The sequence below is a fragment of the Cynoglossus semilaevis genome, chromosome 14 (genome assembly GCF_000523025.1).
Source record: "Cynoglossus semilaevis isolate Cse_v1.0 chromosome 14, Cse_v1.0, whole genome shotgun sequence".
In the NCBI taxonomy this organism is placed as follows: Eukaryota; Metazoa; Chordata; class Actinopteri; order Pleuronectiformes; family Cynoglossidae; genus Cynoglossus; species Cynoglossus semilaevis.
In genome coordinates this window covers 2,554,670-2,569,625 of record NC_024320.1, presented here as the reverse complement: position 1 = coordinate 2,569,625, position 14,956 = coordinate 2,554,670, and the positions used below count along the sequence as shown (strand labels likewise).

General features: G+C 39.8%; 1 protein-coding gene and 1 long non-coding RNA gene across 5 annotated transcripts in view; both read left to right on the top strand.

The window, feature by feature from the left end:
* The window catches only part of rabgap1 (RAB GTPase activating protein 1), a 61,873-nt gene extending 49,368 nt beyond the window's left edge, over positions 1-12,505 (top strand). For all 4 annotated transcript variants that reach the window (XM_017038696.2, XM_008324407.3, XM_008324406.3 and 1 more), the window contains 4 exons: positions 900-983; positions 5,636-5,707; positions 8,865-9,065; positions 10,422-12,505. In XM_017038696.2, coding sequence (XP_016894185.1) covers positions 900-983; positions 5,636-5,707; positions 8,865-9,065; positions 10,422-10,544 — 480 coding nt within the window. In that variant the 3' untranslated portion in view covers positions 10,545-12,505. The remainder of the gene's footprint in view (positions 1-899; positions 984-5,635; positions 5,708-8,864; positions 9,066-10,421) is intronic.
* A 1,361-nt stretch (positions 12,506-13,866) lies between these two features.
* Positions 13,867-14,871, top strand: LOC112488014 (uncharacterized). Its single transcript, XR_003051672.1, has 2 exons — positions 13,867-13,996; positions 14,033-14,871. It is a non-coding gene; the product is annotated as an uncharacterized LOC112488014 (long non-coding RNA).
* Positions 14,872-14,956: the final 85 nt, after the last annotated feature.

Here is a 14,956-nt window from a genome sequence, read left to right as displayed (position 1 = left end):
TTGTTTCTTTAACAAAGAGCCTGGTTTTTCTGTTGGTCTGAGGTCAAAGTACTGACCTTACATTGAATTGATGTATAGAATATGACTAAACCAGAAACAGGAAATGGACCTTAACACTTTGTCAGTATTTTAATCAAATGACTGGTTGATTTTCTAAATGCAATCGCACGGGCAGAGGCAGGCACACCATCAAGCCAATAATTCCACTCTTCATACACTCCTCATTGCTTTAATATGTAGTTTACATACACTGCTCTAGAAGGTTTTAGTTTCATGAATCACCTCAAGCTTCAAATACCATCTCAATGACTAGCATGTGTTTGTGAAGGCTTCAAACACAAACATCTACCTGATGTTATTTGACTTTCTGTTCCAGCAATATACTGATTTTTTTTGTCAGTTTGTCAAATATTGGATTGCAGAGTTGGCTCCATTAATCGCAGTCATAAATGTATGTTCAGTTAATTTTACCTATATATTCTAAAGGTCTAAATGTCTTATTGAAGGAGAAGGTGAAGCCTTCCTCCTCGACCACCACACACACTCACACAGTTCCGGCAGTAAAACCTTCACAGAACATTCTTTCACCTTTGATGTCAATACTTTGACTTGAGTGAAGAATCCCCTGAGGGTCCGAGGACAGACCTGCTCCCCCGTGTCTTCACTGTCCTCCAAATGTCTCCTGTCTTCCAAAGTATGTAGATGTAGCTCTCAATGATGTATGATGTTCCTGCTCGGAGGTTGTACACAGGGTGTGACTTTGCCCTCGGCCCCCTTCCCCTCGTCTTTACATTTCACCACACTCACACACTCTCTGGGGGTGTCATGTGGCTCTGCTCCTGTCCTTGGTCTTTGCCCTCAAACATCCTAACACTCAGTGTATGTGTGTGTATTTACAGCTGAAGGAAATGTGCAGACGTGAGCTGGATAAGTCTGAGTCGGAGATCAAGAAGAACGGCTCCATTATTGGAGAGTACAAGCAGGTGTGTACTTCCTACCCAGATGATGTGATTTCATGGTGTAAATTAAATAATACGTCCACAGAATACCTGGACTGTTAGGCACTCTGATGACCTTCACTTTGCTCTTTTAAACTACATTCAGGTCTTTTTATTTTCCGAGCTCAAACGATATAAAATTTAGCTGGAATTGAGGACATTAGGAGCCTTTAAGGCATTCAATAAAATCTCTTTAAAAAAAAAAAAAAATCAATCCTGAAGCTGTGACAACCAGTGTCTGTACGAAAGACAAATTAGATGTGGATGAGTCACAGTTGACGTCACAGCACAGAGAGTTAAGAGGCTGCATTAAAGAGTTTAATTCTTTATTACTATCTAATGCCATGAATTTAAACTCTTGTAGGAAATAAAACAAATCTGCTCACTGAGCTTTGATACAAATCCACACAGTTGTGTAGTGAGATCTATGATGTAAAATAGTATAGTAATGGTATGATGTATAACTGATGGTCAGAAACAAACTTTTTGGTTGGTCGGAAACCGACTTTGGTAGGTCATCTGCTCCACCTGCCTAGGATGGACAGTTATTGTAGGGGCTGCAGCGTTAAATATCAAATCTAATCCTAGAAAAAATGTCTGATGTTTCATGTTGGTGATCCATGTTTCAAAGCAGTTGAAATTTTGTTCAGAATGTAGAAATACAAGGACAGTGGTCCTGGTCTTGCTAGCTTAGCCACAGATTTATTTATTTATATATAATATTTTAAGATGGCTGACCTGAGTTGGGTTGCTGTGTGTATAAGGTCAAAATAAGCAAAAAGGAATTGGACAGTTTGATCAATAGATGCAGGTGCATATTTAAAAGTATGGCAGGCTTTTTCAAACATATGGTTATAATTCAAAAATACTATATTTTTGCATTTCCAAATACCTTACTCATGCATTACTAGATTTTAGACAGTATTGTTGAAATATGTAATGTATACTTTTCCCAAACATTGTGTCATAATTTAAAGGTTTTTCACCAAATTCATTTATCTCATGGCACATCTTGATACTTAAACATTTCTGACTCTGTTGTATATGTTGTTTTTGAGCTTTGTCAGAGGTTATTGAGTTAGTTCAATCTAATCTAATTCTTTCATATCTCAGCTTTGATCAGAACATTGCTGTTAAAGAAAATAATACCATACATGCTGTTTTCATTTAACGCTGTTAAAATAATACCATACATGCTGTTTTCATGGGTTGGTGGAGCCTGTGCTGCAGAAAGATCTAAATTTATAAACTGTCCCCAGGTTGAACCGCAGCCTTTGATTTCTGAGCTCATGTGCATATTTTGAGTTCCTGTCTCTGTGATTTTTAATCCTTTCATATCTCCTCCTGTTGTACAATCCATAAATATCAACCTATCCAGGATTATTACCGTCATCACAGAGAAACTACAAATGTAAAAGTGCTCCTTTTTGTCTCCTTAGAGACAAAAATAACAAGGAAATAATTTAGTACCAGACCTGAACTTTACTTCAGTCTAAAAATATTTGGATTTGATCTGAAACCTGCTGACAAGAGCTGTCACAGAAAGAGAGAGCAGGTTTTAGAGGGATCTCTGTTTGTGCATCTGTTCGGGCTGAAAACTGCCTCCAGATTGTTGGCATGCAGCTGAGAGCTGCGCCACACAGAGCTAAGTGTGAAAATGGGGTTTTCATCAAAAATAGTTACGTGTCAGGAAGAGAGAGGGGAAGATGACGGAAGAAAAACGAGGCAGAAAAAAAGAGGTCTGTTCAGGAGGAGACAGGAGACTTCTAAGTCCTTTTGGACTGACGAGTAAAGGGATTGTTTTTTAGGTTTCTTATCACAAATATAACCTGGGAGAAGTCTTAAATATAACTTCCCCAACTCTTTGACCATAAAAGCACATTTCCTAAATTATAGCTCAAAACCATTTATGAGCAAATTTGGCTGCTTGCTCAAATGGACAGAAAAAGCAGTGTTGAGTGAAGGAGCAGAGTCTCTACAGATGAGACGGCTCTGCCAGGTAACACACACACACACACACACACACACACAGGCCCAGTCATTATTCTATATTTAAACACATGGACCTTCAGATTCTACATTTGAACGTGCCATTTGCTTCAGTTGCCTGAAGTCCCTAGTAGACATTCTCTGACATCCTGTGAAGCCTGAAGTTTGCAGATTAGAAAGCAGCAAAAAAAAAATTTCGGAGCCAGCAATTAGTGGCAGAAGATAGGAGTCAGAACCAGAGGTGACGGAGATAAAGAGGCTGGACAGTGACCAGGCCGTGGACAGTTGTAGCACAGAGCAGGCCAGAGGGACAGGACAGCTAAGGTGTGGAGATAAAGTTAGAAAATAAGGGTACTATGGTTTGGACATGTGCTGAGGGGACATAGTGAATAGATAGGAATGATAGTGGACAAAAAAAGGATGTTGGAGATGGAACTGACAGGAAGGTGGACCAGAAGAAGAGACGTAGAAGGGGTCCTCGGTTTACGATGTCCTCGACCTACGGTGTTTCGTGGTCATGTCATAGTCTACTATGCATTTATTAAGGAAGTCTTGTTACATCATTCCGATGTACGCCATTAAAACTCAAATACAAAGGAAAGTGTTTTCACCCGTCATGATTTTGTGCAGCCAGCTAGAGACCTTTAATTTAGTTATACTGTATATTGTTGTAGTGTATTATTGCATTTTAAAAGAAGAACTTTTTTCCTGGAGGAAGTGAGAATTCATGTACGAGTAGATGATAGATGACAATCTATCATCAAATGACAAAAATTGGAGACGTTCCGTTCCCTGAATAAAACGTGGCGCTCACAGACACTGCTTTGTTCTTGCAAGAAATAATTACATCACAGCATTCCTTCAACTCCAAGTTCCAAAACAAATCCCAAGGCCAAAACTATTCATTGTTAAAAACAATCCATAATTAACAGATATAATGAAATGATTATTGTTTTGAGTTGTGATGACAGTGGTAACGAGCAGAGCTCTGCAGGAGGAAGCTGAGTACTGCAGTCGTCACAAACCTTCTCTGAGGGCACGGCCATCTTTCATGTACAGTGTGCCTTTCTATGCACAATCTCTTAAATAATTAAGATCTCCTCTCAGTCATCATTAACACCGTTTCCCTCCGACGGGCGTCCAGCTGCAAGATGCAGTGCATGTTTGCATTCACAGTGGAAACAGAAGCGGCCGCCGGCGTTAGAGCCGGAGCCGCACTGGTTGAATTATTCAGTGGAATTGTTTAACATGAAAGGCTTCGATTATTTGGGATGAAGACGTTGGAATGAGAAGAAAGACAAAAACAAAAATAGTGAATTCTGACTCTCCAGCTGGAACATTCATAACCAAGACCAGTTTATTATCAGTGACAGAGACTTCAGCCTACAGATAAGGAAGGGGAAAAAAACCCTGGCACTGTACAGACATAAAGTTGAAATAAAAGTCAAAACACGGTTTGAAAAAAAAAAAAAAGGAGGTGAGACTTAACTCAACTGTTCACTCAGTATATAAAACAGATTTAACACGCACACCTGATCGAGGAGGCTTCACCTTCTCCTTAAATAAGAAGAATATAGATAATAATAATCTTTGACACCAGTGGTTATATTAAAACATGTGAGAAATGTCTTCCTTTTCATCCGTCTAGTGTGAATCATGCTTCAAATATTTCATCTGAAGGAATGTGTCTTGGTGTATTGTGAAGTATATGGCATTGTGATAAGATAAGTATTTTCTAGCTCCAATGGTATTTTGTGACAGCAAAGAGCAGAACACAATCACTGTTCCTTCCCATGTACTAGAGAGTCATGGCAGCCAGTTTTCACACAGGCTGCCTAGGGGGGGTGCTCTTTAGATTATGCCATCGGGGGATTCCATTAACCACGCTCATTGAGCGATCTCCAACCACAGTCTGGTCACGATACGTGGGTGGATTCTACGTGGGTGGATTCTACGTGGGTGTATCTTTAAATATTCCCCTAGTGAAATACTACTGGAGAACTTTATCTTTTTTCATTGATGACAAGTGATGGCTTTGTTGTTTGATGCATGTCTGTTACATGCATGTGTACACTAATGTAGTCGCCCCCAACTTTTTTGTACCAAGGACCAGTCGACCTGTATCAACCAGTTACTGCGGACCATTTATACCCAATCATTGTTGAAGGATCATTAAATTTTCAAAATAAAGAGTCTGAATGACCTGCTGTTTTGAAACATTGACAGATTATCTTTAATGAAAAAAGTAAAGGGATATAACTGGGTTCTTTTTGAATGAAGTAAATTAGTAAAACTGAAGTACATTTTTTCACTGTGGCCCTGCACCAAATGATCTATGGACCGGCACTGGTCCCCGGACCAGGTGTTGGGAACCTCTGCACTAATGTACCCATCAGTCCACTGCTGTAATAAGATGATATGACATGATGACACGACTGATGGACATTTAGACTTCAGCGTCGTCAGAGTTTTCTCCACTGAGACTGATTTAGCTGGAATCACAAAGAAGAATCCAATATAAAAATCTGAAAGTGTCGATTCGTACCGTGTTTTTGACTGCATTGAAGAAACAACAGACTTCACACTGAGGGTTCGAGTCAACTATCGGTTGGATGAAGTCAAACTCATTTCTTGATTTCTTCCTATAGATCTGCTCCCAGCTGAGTGAGAGGCTGGAGAAACAACAGACAGCCAACAGAGGAGAGCTTGAAAAAATCAGGGTGAGTGACGTCTGTCGTGTTCTTTATCTCTTCCTTTACTTTCTTTGTTTTCTGTTGTGGCTGCAAGAATAAAATAACTGGAACACAATTTTAACAAAATTGCTACAAGAAATATTTTCACAAAATGATCTGGGTAACACGGTGGAATAGTGAAAAGAAGTTTTTCCTTTTAAGAAGAAGACGATATAAGACAGTGATCATCAACTGGAGGGTCGTGTGACAAATCTGGGCCTCCAAACTGTCCACTTTAGCTCACAATAGATTTTCAAAATAAACATCATGAAAGCAACATGAATAGCATGGCGTAGATTGAGTTTGAAAAAGAACTCAGAGAGAAGGCATCAGTAATCTGCCTGGAGTAGAGCTGCACTGATGAGATGACGTTGAGTGGGACATAAGCATGTGAGAGACTTCATGGGATTGGTGAAAATAGGGGGCATTAAAAGGGGCATTAGTAGATTTTGTTGCTATTGCATCCAAGTTGGTTGACTAGAGATCCAAACCCACATGGATTAGATTGTGCACTTTGGTTGAGGAGTGAATGTGCAGTACTAGTCCTTCCAGAATGTAGGTGCTGGTCCCACATTAGTATAATATGTCAGGACGGTATCACAGAGAGGATACAGCAACCCTTGACCCTCACAGATGTGGAGACACGTTGATCCTCTTTCATTCGTTTTTCTCTCAGCAGTAGTTTAATACGGACAAGTTTTGAAAACACACACTACACACTGCACTGTGACGTCTCTGCAGAGCCTTGAATGAGCAGATGCAGATATCAGAAGTTGTAATGTGACAGATAAAATCACCGTTTTTTGTTTTGTTTTTTTTTTCTTTGTTGAAGTTGCAAATGTAAGCAGAGTATTTTGCACTCTTGGCTCGTGGACTCTTTGTGTTGACTGTAGCAGGAATAAAAGCTACATTGGCAGAAAGTAGTATCGGGACTGCGCAAAGACTCAGAAAGGCTCATAAAACATTCATCATGCCAAGGACAAGTCCTTTACAAGGATGCAGCAGGGTCTTTGTGTGTGTGAGAGAGAGAGAGCTTTTTTGTTACCAATAATGGTGCAACAAAGGTAATTCATCTCTCTGCAGGACAACAGTGATGTGCAGTGTGCAAATGCTCCGATAACAAATCCTCTGGTATTTAGTGTGGTGACAGACACTCTGAGCTCCGGCTCTCTGCTGCTGCATTAGTGCTCACAGCTTCTCCGTTTGACAGCTGTAGAAGCATAATGTGTAAATAGTTTTTTATTTACCTGTAAACACAGCTGACACCTAACTCCAAAAGACAACGCCACATTCTAATGAAACATTTATTGTTAAAATTGTAAACTCACCAGCACCATGCTGTCAACCCTTTCTTTGAAGCAAACAGTCAAGACTGTTTTTTTAACTGTATGTTCTTTCAAACCCAGCCACAGACCCATTTACTTTGGTGTTAAAGGGTTAGGAATGTTGACTAAAAAAACCTGGGAACACATTTGTTTCTGCCTCTACTGTGCTGTGGTCAGAGCTACATCAATCAAGTCTGGTCACCAACTATATTTGTCAGAGGGACACATACTTTTCTAGACACACACCTTGGGCGCCAGACACTCAGATAAATTGAAATAATAAAAAAAAAAATCTAGCTTTGTTATTTGAAGTTTGTTTTGGATTCCAGTCATGGGCTGGATTGGGTTTAAAAACACGTAACAGAGTTCTAAACCAGGAATCTCAAACTTATTTTGGTTAATGGGCTGCATACCACTCTAATTAGATATAAAGTGGGCCAGACCAGTGCAATCATAACCTAATTAACTTTGCACTTTGTTTTAATGCAAAAACGTATAAGTATATCAAATCTTTATTTTTTTTTGTTCATACTTAATTAAATATAATTTTGCAAAAATTATCCTGAACTTTTAAGTATTTGTGTATTTTTTTAATTTTCGAAATTCATCAAGTGGGCCGGATTGAACACAATAGTGGGCCAGTTTAGAGTGTTGGTTCTCAAACAATGGGACACGTACCATGCCACTTCCTGGAGTGTTTTCTTAGGTTAGCCACAGTTGTTAAATAGCATGTATACAGTCATGTGTTCTAACCTGCACTGATTGTTTGTCCACATGTGTGCACAGAGTTGGCTCTGGGTATTATTCTGTCTAGGTGTGATCGTGCCCCCCCATATCACCCCTACCAACTGTAACTGTTTTATTGCTGCCTTCAGCAGGTGGCGCCCTAGACAAATGGGGTGTTCATATGCTAACATTATTAGCATTATTATTTATTACAGCTCTAGTTGTAGTACTACTGCATTATACGGTGTGTTTTTATTAGTGATAGCTTGATACAACTATGACATGTCCGATACCATACTGCAACTTCTGTCGATACCAATATCAATATTTTCTTCATCATGCCGCAGTCTGCTGTTGCTGAAGTGACAGTGTCCCTGTAAACAGCACGTCGCTCAAAGTTAAGTCGAGCATTTGTGCTCAGGTATCAAATCGGACACGCTATAGTTGTTTTTGGCAAAGATTGATCCTAATATTTTTAACCAATATCGGACCAATCCTGAGTATCGGATCCAGCCTTCACCAGTCTTTATTGATACATTTGCTAATAATTTTATAATCTCATTATTGGTTGCTCTGCTGGTTCTTGAAGAGACAAACATTTTCAGAGATGGTACATGGAGTTTAGTCCTGTTTAGAGGAAACATGGCCAGAAAGAAAAGTCTCTGTTTGCTTCATTCTATTCTCGTTCCATCGTCCAGAGTTCAATTTAGTGCCTCAGTGGAAATATATCCTGGGTCCAGGCAGAAGTGTCCACTATAACTGGGACACAGATCTTTGGAGAAGCTCCTCCTCATTGATTAACTTTGCTCCACTTTCTGCTCTACTGGAATCATTTATTTGACTTCATTCCTAATTTAGGTTGTTTCCTTCAAAATTAGCCCGGAGTTAACATTTTCCCTCCGTCATGAGATAACAGGCTATATCTTTATCTGGACTTGATCTTTCTTCCTGCCTCTGCTCTCATTCCTTCTTGTTCCTTTTCTAATCTCCCAAAGCTCCAGCAGCAGAGCGTCACTTGTTAAAGTTAAGAAAAGTCTTTTTCCCCTGAACTCCATCTTTACTATTTCTTCTTTTCTCCTTCTCATTTCCTACAGTCCAAAGTGGAAAACTGTGAAAAGTGTAGCGGTCTTTTCAACAAAGAGGGTCGTGTGCGGGTCACGGTGACCACAGCTACAGCCGGAGGGTCGGAGGAGACAGACGAGGAGAAGGAAAGTCTGAAGAACCAGCTCAGGGAGATGGAGCTGGAACTGGCTCAGACCAAACTGCAGCTGGTGGAGGCTGAGTGTAAAATCCAGGTGAGACTGAATACTGTCAACCATGAAGACGACTGATGGGGAAGGATGCATGCATGAGTCATTATTAATGAGAATAAAAACTCATCACCACGTGTCATAATATTTTCAAATTCAGGCATTTTTATATAGAGGACTGAAAGTTTCATCATTAAATACATAAAATATCATATTTATTGTATGTCAATATATAATTAAATAATTGCTTGTAATTTTTAATTGGAATACCAATTTATCTTAAGTAAAGAACATAGAAAAATGTCACTGTTTATTTAATTGTTTCATGGTCCTGTGTCCAGTGCATCATTAATTCATTTTATCTGTCAAACTCACCCATCAAAGTTAAGGGGCCTAATGCTAGTCTAGTCTGATCCAAGCAGAGTGAACTGGAGAGAGACGATGGAGGACAATAAACTTTGTCGGTACCTGGTGAGAGACATTTTAGATCGAGCAGAGGATGTGGACGAGAGCATGTAGCTAACGAAGCTGAAGAATTTATTGAAACTAGGATTCCAACCAGTTCTTTACTTGCAGAGTGACTGCAAACCAGTACCAGGACACAACAGGGACAACACTCACAGGAGCCGGTGCAGCTCTGGGACATCAGGTTCTTAATAGGTTACCAGCTGGTCAAACTGCAAAACTCACGGTGTCCTCAAACCTCTTTGTTCCATGCGCCCCCTGGTGGTCCTCTCTGACACTGCGTTATTTTGCTGTATTAGCTGCACACCCTGGGTCAGCAGGTCCTTATTCCACACCATGTGCTTGGTCTAAAATGTCTCTCACCAGGTCACTGTCCTCCATTGACCTCCAGTCAAGCCACTTAAGACCAATGGATCAGATTAGATCATCGTTAGCCCCGCCCACTGACTTTGATGGGCAAGTTTCACAGATAAAATTATTTCATGATGCAACACAGGACCATGAAACAATTAATTAAAAAGAGAAATAATTATATGTTTTTACGTAAAATAATTGGTATTTTAATGAATTAACAACTTATTTAATAATAAAAAAGGAAGTAATTATAGTCATATTTTTAATTGTTATAATGATGTATTTATTTATTGTTGGCACTTTCAGTCCTCCATATTTTTAAGAAGCTAAACAAATATTCTCTTTTTTTTAACTCCTCGTAGTTTTTGTAAAGATAAAACTCCTAGTCTGATGGAGGTAAAGTTCTGATGGTGCTCCGTGACCCTCCTGAGTCATCTTGTGTCTCAGACCTGTATTTCAGGTCGTGTTTATCCAAGTGTACTGCTGTTATTTTTAGTTGGTGACTAAAACCTGCTGCCTTTACTTACAGTCACGTTGACAACATTTAAACTCCCTCTGTGTTTTTCTTTCCTTTTCCTACAGGACCTGGAGCATCACCTGGGTCTGGCCCTGAACGAGGTCCAGGCCGCCAAGAAAACCTGGTTCAACCGAACTCTCAGCTCCATCAAAACTGTCACGGGCACCCAGGGCAAGGAGACCACCTAATGAGACCCCCTCTCTGTTAGGCCAGTTCAATTCAGACCAGGTCTGGAGATCAGCGCACTGAAAACTGCAGACCCCTGAAACCCTAACCCACTGGGCCGTAACTCTAACACTGACTGTTAAAAACCCAGGATGACCGTTCACTACATTTCTCTGCTCTGATGCCTACTGACCTAATCCCCCCTCCCCCCCCCCTCGTCACCTCCTCACCCTCTTCACCCTGAATGACTCCAGCCGACCGTGCTGAGGAGAAGGGGTTGAAGCTCAAACATACAGCGGTGTCGTCAGCCCCCAACGAAAAGAAAAAATACCCACTCTGCTTCCTTCAATCCGAAGACATTGAAGAAAAATTGAAAAAAAGAAGAAAAAAAAGCTTCATCGTTGAACCCTGTCTTTGTACTGCTGAAGTTAAAGACCAGCAGAAGGAAAGGGAAGGACACGGTGGGATAAAGAGGAGAAACACTCCGTCCTTCCTGACTCTTCTGCATGCTCCTCTTTTAAACTACTGGCACAAACCGAGCGCTCCCTCGTTGTTTTCTTTTGGTACGAGAGAGAGAGAGAGAGAGAGAGAGAGAGAAATCCACCTTTCTGGGACTGAGTTTTTTTTTGTCTAATTTACCTTGAACAATAACTTTCTTTTCTATGTGTGTATAGGAATGTGCTTATGTAAAGAGAGCGTGTGTATGTGTTTTTGTTCCATGTCGTGAGTCTGGATCAGACCAGGTTTGAATGCACCGACCGTTGACTGAATTTACGTTGCGATGTGTGTGTGAAAGAGGAAGAGACAGAGTACGGAATTCCCAGGAAAAGTTAAAGCACTAAAGTCGTGAGTGAGTGAGTGGACGAGTGAATGGACGCATGTGATGGAAAAAAGAACCGCGGAGTTTCCCTTAAATGTCCAAGCATTTGTGAATGATGCAGAAGAGAAGAAGAAGAATCACTAACGACGCCTTCATCTTAAGGTGGATATGAAAACAGAATTGAATTTAGAAAAAAAAACAGCAGTAGGAACGCTCATCACCTTCCATTTCAAACATCAAACCTGCTCCAGAGTTTGTTTGGTTTGGATCCGACGGCACAACGAGAAAACGTAGAAATCCAAAGCGTTAAAGCCAGGCGTTGGTGTGGACAGCGGTGTGTGGAAGTCTCGGTCCAAACCTGACTTAAAGATAAACTGGAAAAAAAGAAGAATTGACAGACGGTGACAATTAATCTTAATGGAACTAATTTAAAATATATAAAAGAGTGTATGGGCCACTTTGAGAATTAAATAAGAAATACAATTACGAGACAAAGTCAAAACGTTACGAGAATAAAGTCAAAAACTTTTGAGAAAAATTTAACGTTTAAGAGTTGTAAAAGGTATGAGTAAAAAGTCCTAATTTCATGAGAAAAAGTCGTACATTTATGTTTTATGTATGTTTTTCCCAAACACATCATCTCTTTACCACTTTAATCTTCAGATCAATTTATAGCTCTATTCGTATAATGTTATGGCTTTTTATCCTCATAAAATTCCAACTTTTTTCTCGTAACGTTTCGACTTTCATTTTGTAATTTTATTTTATTTTTCTCAACATGACCCTTACAGTCATAAAATATTTATATTTAAAGTCAGAAAAAGAAAAACGTTCACCAACCTAATATACTTGTAATCGTTCCTTTGTCAGAACCTCATTTTTCAACACAGCATTTGTTGAGTAGACTGGACCAGTTGTCCTCTCTCAGTCTCACTGCCTGAAATGCAGCCCCAAACCATTACAGAACCACAAAATATTCTAAAGAAAAAACATTTTCCTGAAGACCAATGTGGGCCAGATCACATTCATGTCCTCCTGTCCATTTGGACAGCTCCTTATAAGACTTGGTCAAACACTTGAAGGGTCAGATCCCTGTACTCGATTCTGTGCTTGGTCACAGTTTCATTATTTATGAATCCTTAAATATATGGTTCACCAAACTAAGGATTTCTGTTTTCCCTCGTTCTTTGTTTTCTGTCTTTTAATTAATAATTTGATGACCGCTCAAACGTCTCACAGAGATGTTCTACGTTCTCGTCTAAAAGACATTGTCACTGAGTTGAACTGCCTTGAAATACGATATTATTTTTGAATCCATTTTGAATCAGTGGATTTACGTGGGGATGGCGGGGGGAGGAGGGGAGGTACGTGAGAACATTGATGAACCCTGGTTCAGAGTGCAGTTACTGCTGTATTTCAACACAGAATCCAAATCCTCCTCATTTCCTCTGAGCTCCAGCTGCTGTCTGGACTTTCACCTCCACTGACAGAACCACGTTTACCACTCAGACCTTTGTACCACTACACACACACACACACAGACAGAGTCAGGTCCATCTACATGCCATGGTAATGTTCAAGTACGTCTGAACAACACTTAGTGGACTGTTCATTAGGGGAAATACCTCCGGTTTAAATAGTTGACCATTTCCCTCCAGTTCCACATCAAGTTTTTTTTTTGGGAATAGGAACCTACCTTGAAATACTTAGGACTTTTAATGGCAAAATACCAAAACCCATTAAGAACTAGACTGATATCCTGATGTTTTTGTTCAAGTCCAAGTCACAATCAAGTCCATTAGTTCAAGTCCAAGTCACAAGTCAATCCGAGTTGTTTTTGTCGTCTTGGTAACATGTTTGAAGTAAGTCTGAGTCAACTCTTCTAGGTTTGAATCTAAGTTACTGGAGAAAAATAATGGAGACTTGTTGAGTCAAGTACCCAGACGTTATAGTCCAAGTCACCGGACTTGGAGTTTCAGTTGAGTCCTCAGTGTTTGAGTCGTGAGAGAGAGTCACAGATGGAGTTGTTTTAAGTTGAGTCCTAATCTCCAAACCATGGTATTGAGTCTTAAGAGTTGATTCAAGGTCAAACCAGACGAGTCGACGAGTCCCACTCACACTGAGTCTGTAAAGGGGACAAGTGGCTACAGTTTTAAGTTCAAGACGCTGAAGAAAATCCCATGTCGGAACCTTTGGAGTCTGTGAGTCGATGATCAGGTCTGAAGGGTCCTCACCATTTGTTGACTGTTTTTGTCAGTAAATTCTTTAACTATTCTTTAGTCTGTTATTCTAAAGCAGAACCATATAATGTTTAGTTTAGTTAGTTTAGTTTTTTTTGTCCAGAAAAAACTGTTGCTACATCAGGTTTTTTTTTTTTGTCCAGAAAAAATCCAAGATGTCATGACTGACCAATCAGGACGCTCCTTCCCCACAGTCTCTACTGTCCCACTGTTATCATCCAGTTGTTTTTGTAGACCAGTAATCCCTGCAGACAGCGGTGATGGACCGCCTCATCTGGAAACTCTGTTCTGACTCTTTATTGCCGTTGACTTTGTTACTGTTGAGTCAGGATGGGATTGAAAAGCTCCAATCAACTTGAAACTCAGCTTCAGTGTGATGTCGGTGTCTGTTGTCAGTGTCAGTGATGTTGAACAGGTTTCTGACCTGCTGGACATCAGTGAAGTTGAACAGGTTTCTGACCTGCTGGACAGAACCACACGTCTGTTCTACTTTAGTGAACTTTTATGAAGTACAAAATATGGGACAAAAACTTTTAACGCAGTTTATCCTAAAGTCTTGGACAAAATAACAAAATGCATCTAAACTAACTTTATGTGGATATTTACAATAATTAATGTGAAAACAAGGCGAAATACACAGAGTACTCTGGAAGTAAACATGTCACAGGATTCCAGAAGGCCTGTAATTATTAAGGCCTAACAAGCTTCAAATCTAAATCAGGTTTTATTGTAATTTCAAAAATCCTTGTTTCTGGTTTTAAAGATTTCGGTGCGTGTCTTGATGATTTTTGGAACAACAACTCAATTGTCTATAAACTGAGACAGAGAAAAAACTGTTTAACTCTTTAAAAACCCTAAAGAAACTTTACTGTCAGTTTGAATGAACTCAAAGGTGGAATGTGATTGGCTGATGCTGGGAGAAAAAGGTTGAGACCTGATGGATAGAAATACAGAAAAGGACCATTAGCTCTGAAGGCTCTGGGCTGTACATAACAAACCTTCAAATAAGAAGTAATCATTGGAGAGTTTTTTTTTCTACTGTCTCACGATGAACTAATGTTCCCTTCACGTCCTGCTGCTCTGCTACCGTTAATTCTACAACCTTGTTTGTTTTTGCTTCTCCGTCACACTGCTGTTTGGTTTCATTTTTTTTTTTTTTTTAATGCCAAAACGTAGCTTCGTCATACAAACAGCAAACAACGTTGTCAGTGTGTGAAAAGAAAATTGTAACAGTGTAGAACACATTGTGTATACTTCATGGATTTCAATATAAAGATATCAACACAGAAATGGTCTCTGTTTCTGCTGAATTTCTAAGGAGAAAAAAGAAAAGTTGTCAGATTTGCTCTCGATTGCGCTGCTTTAACCCACGTGT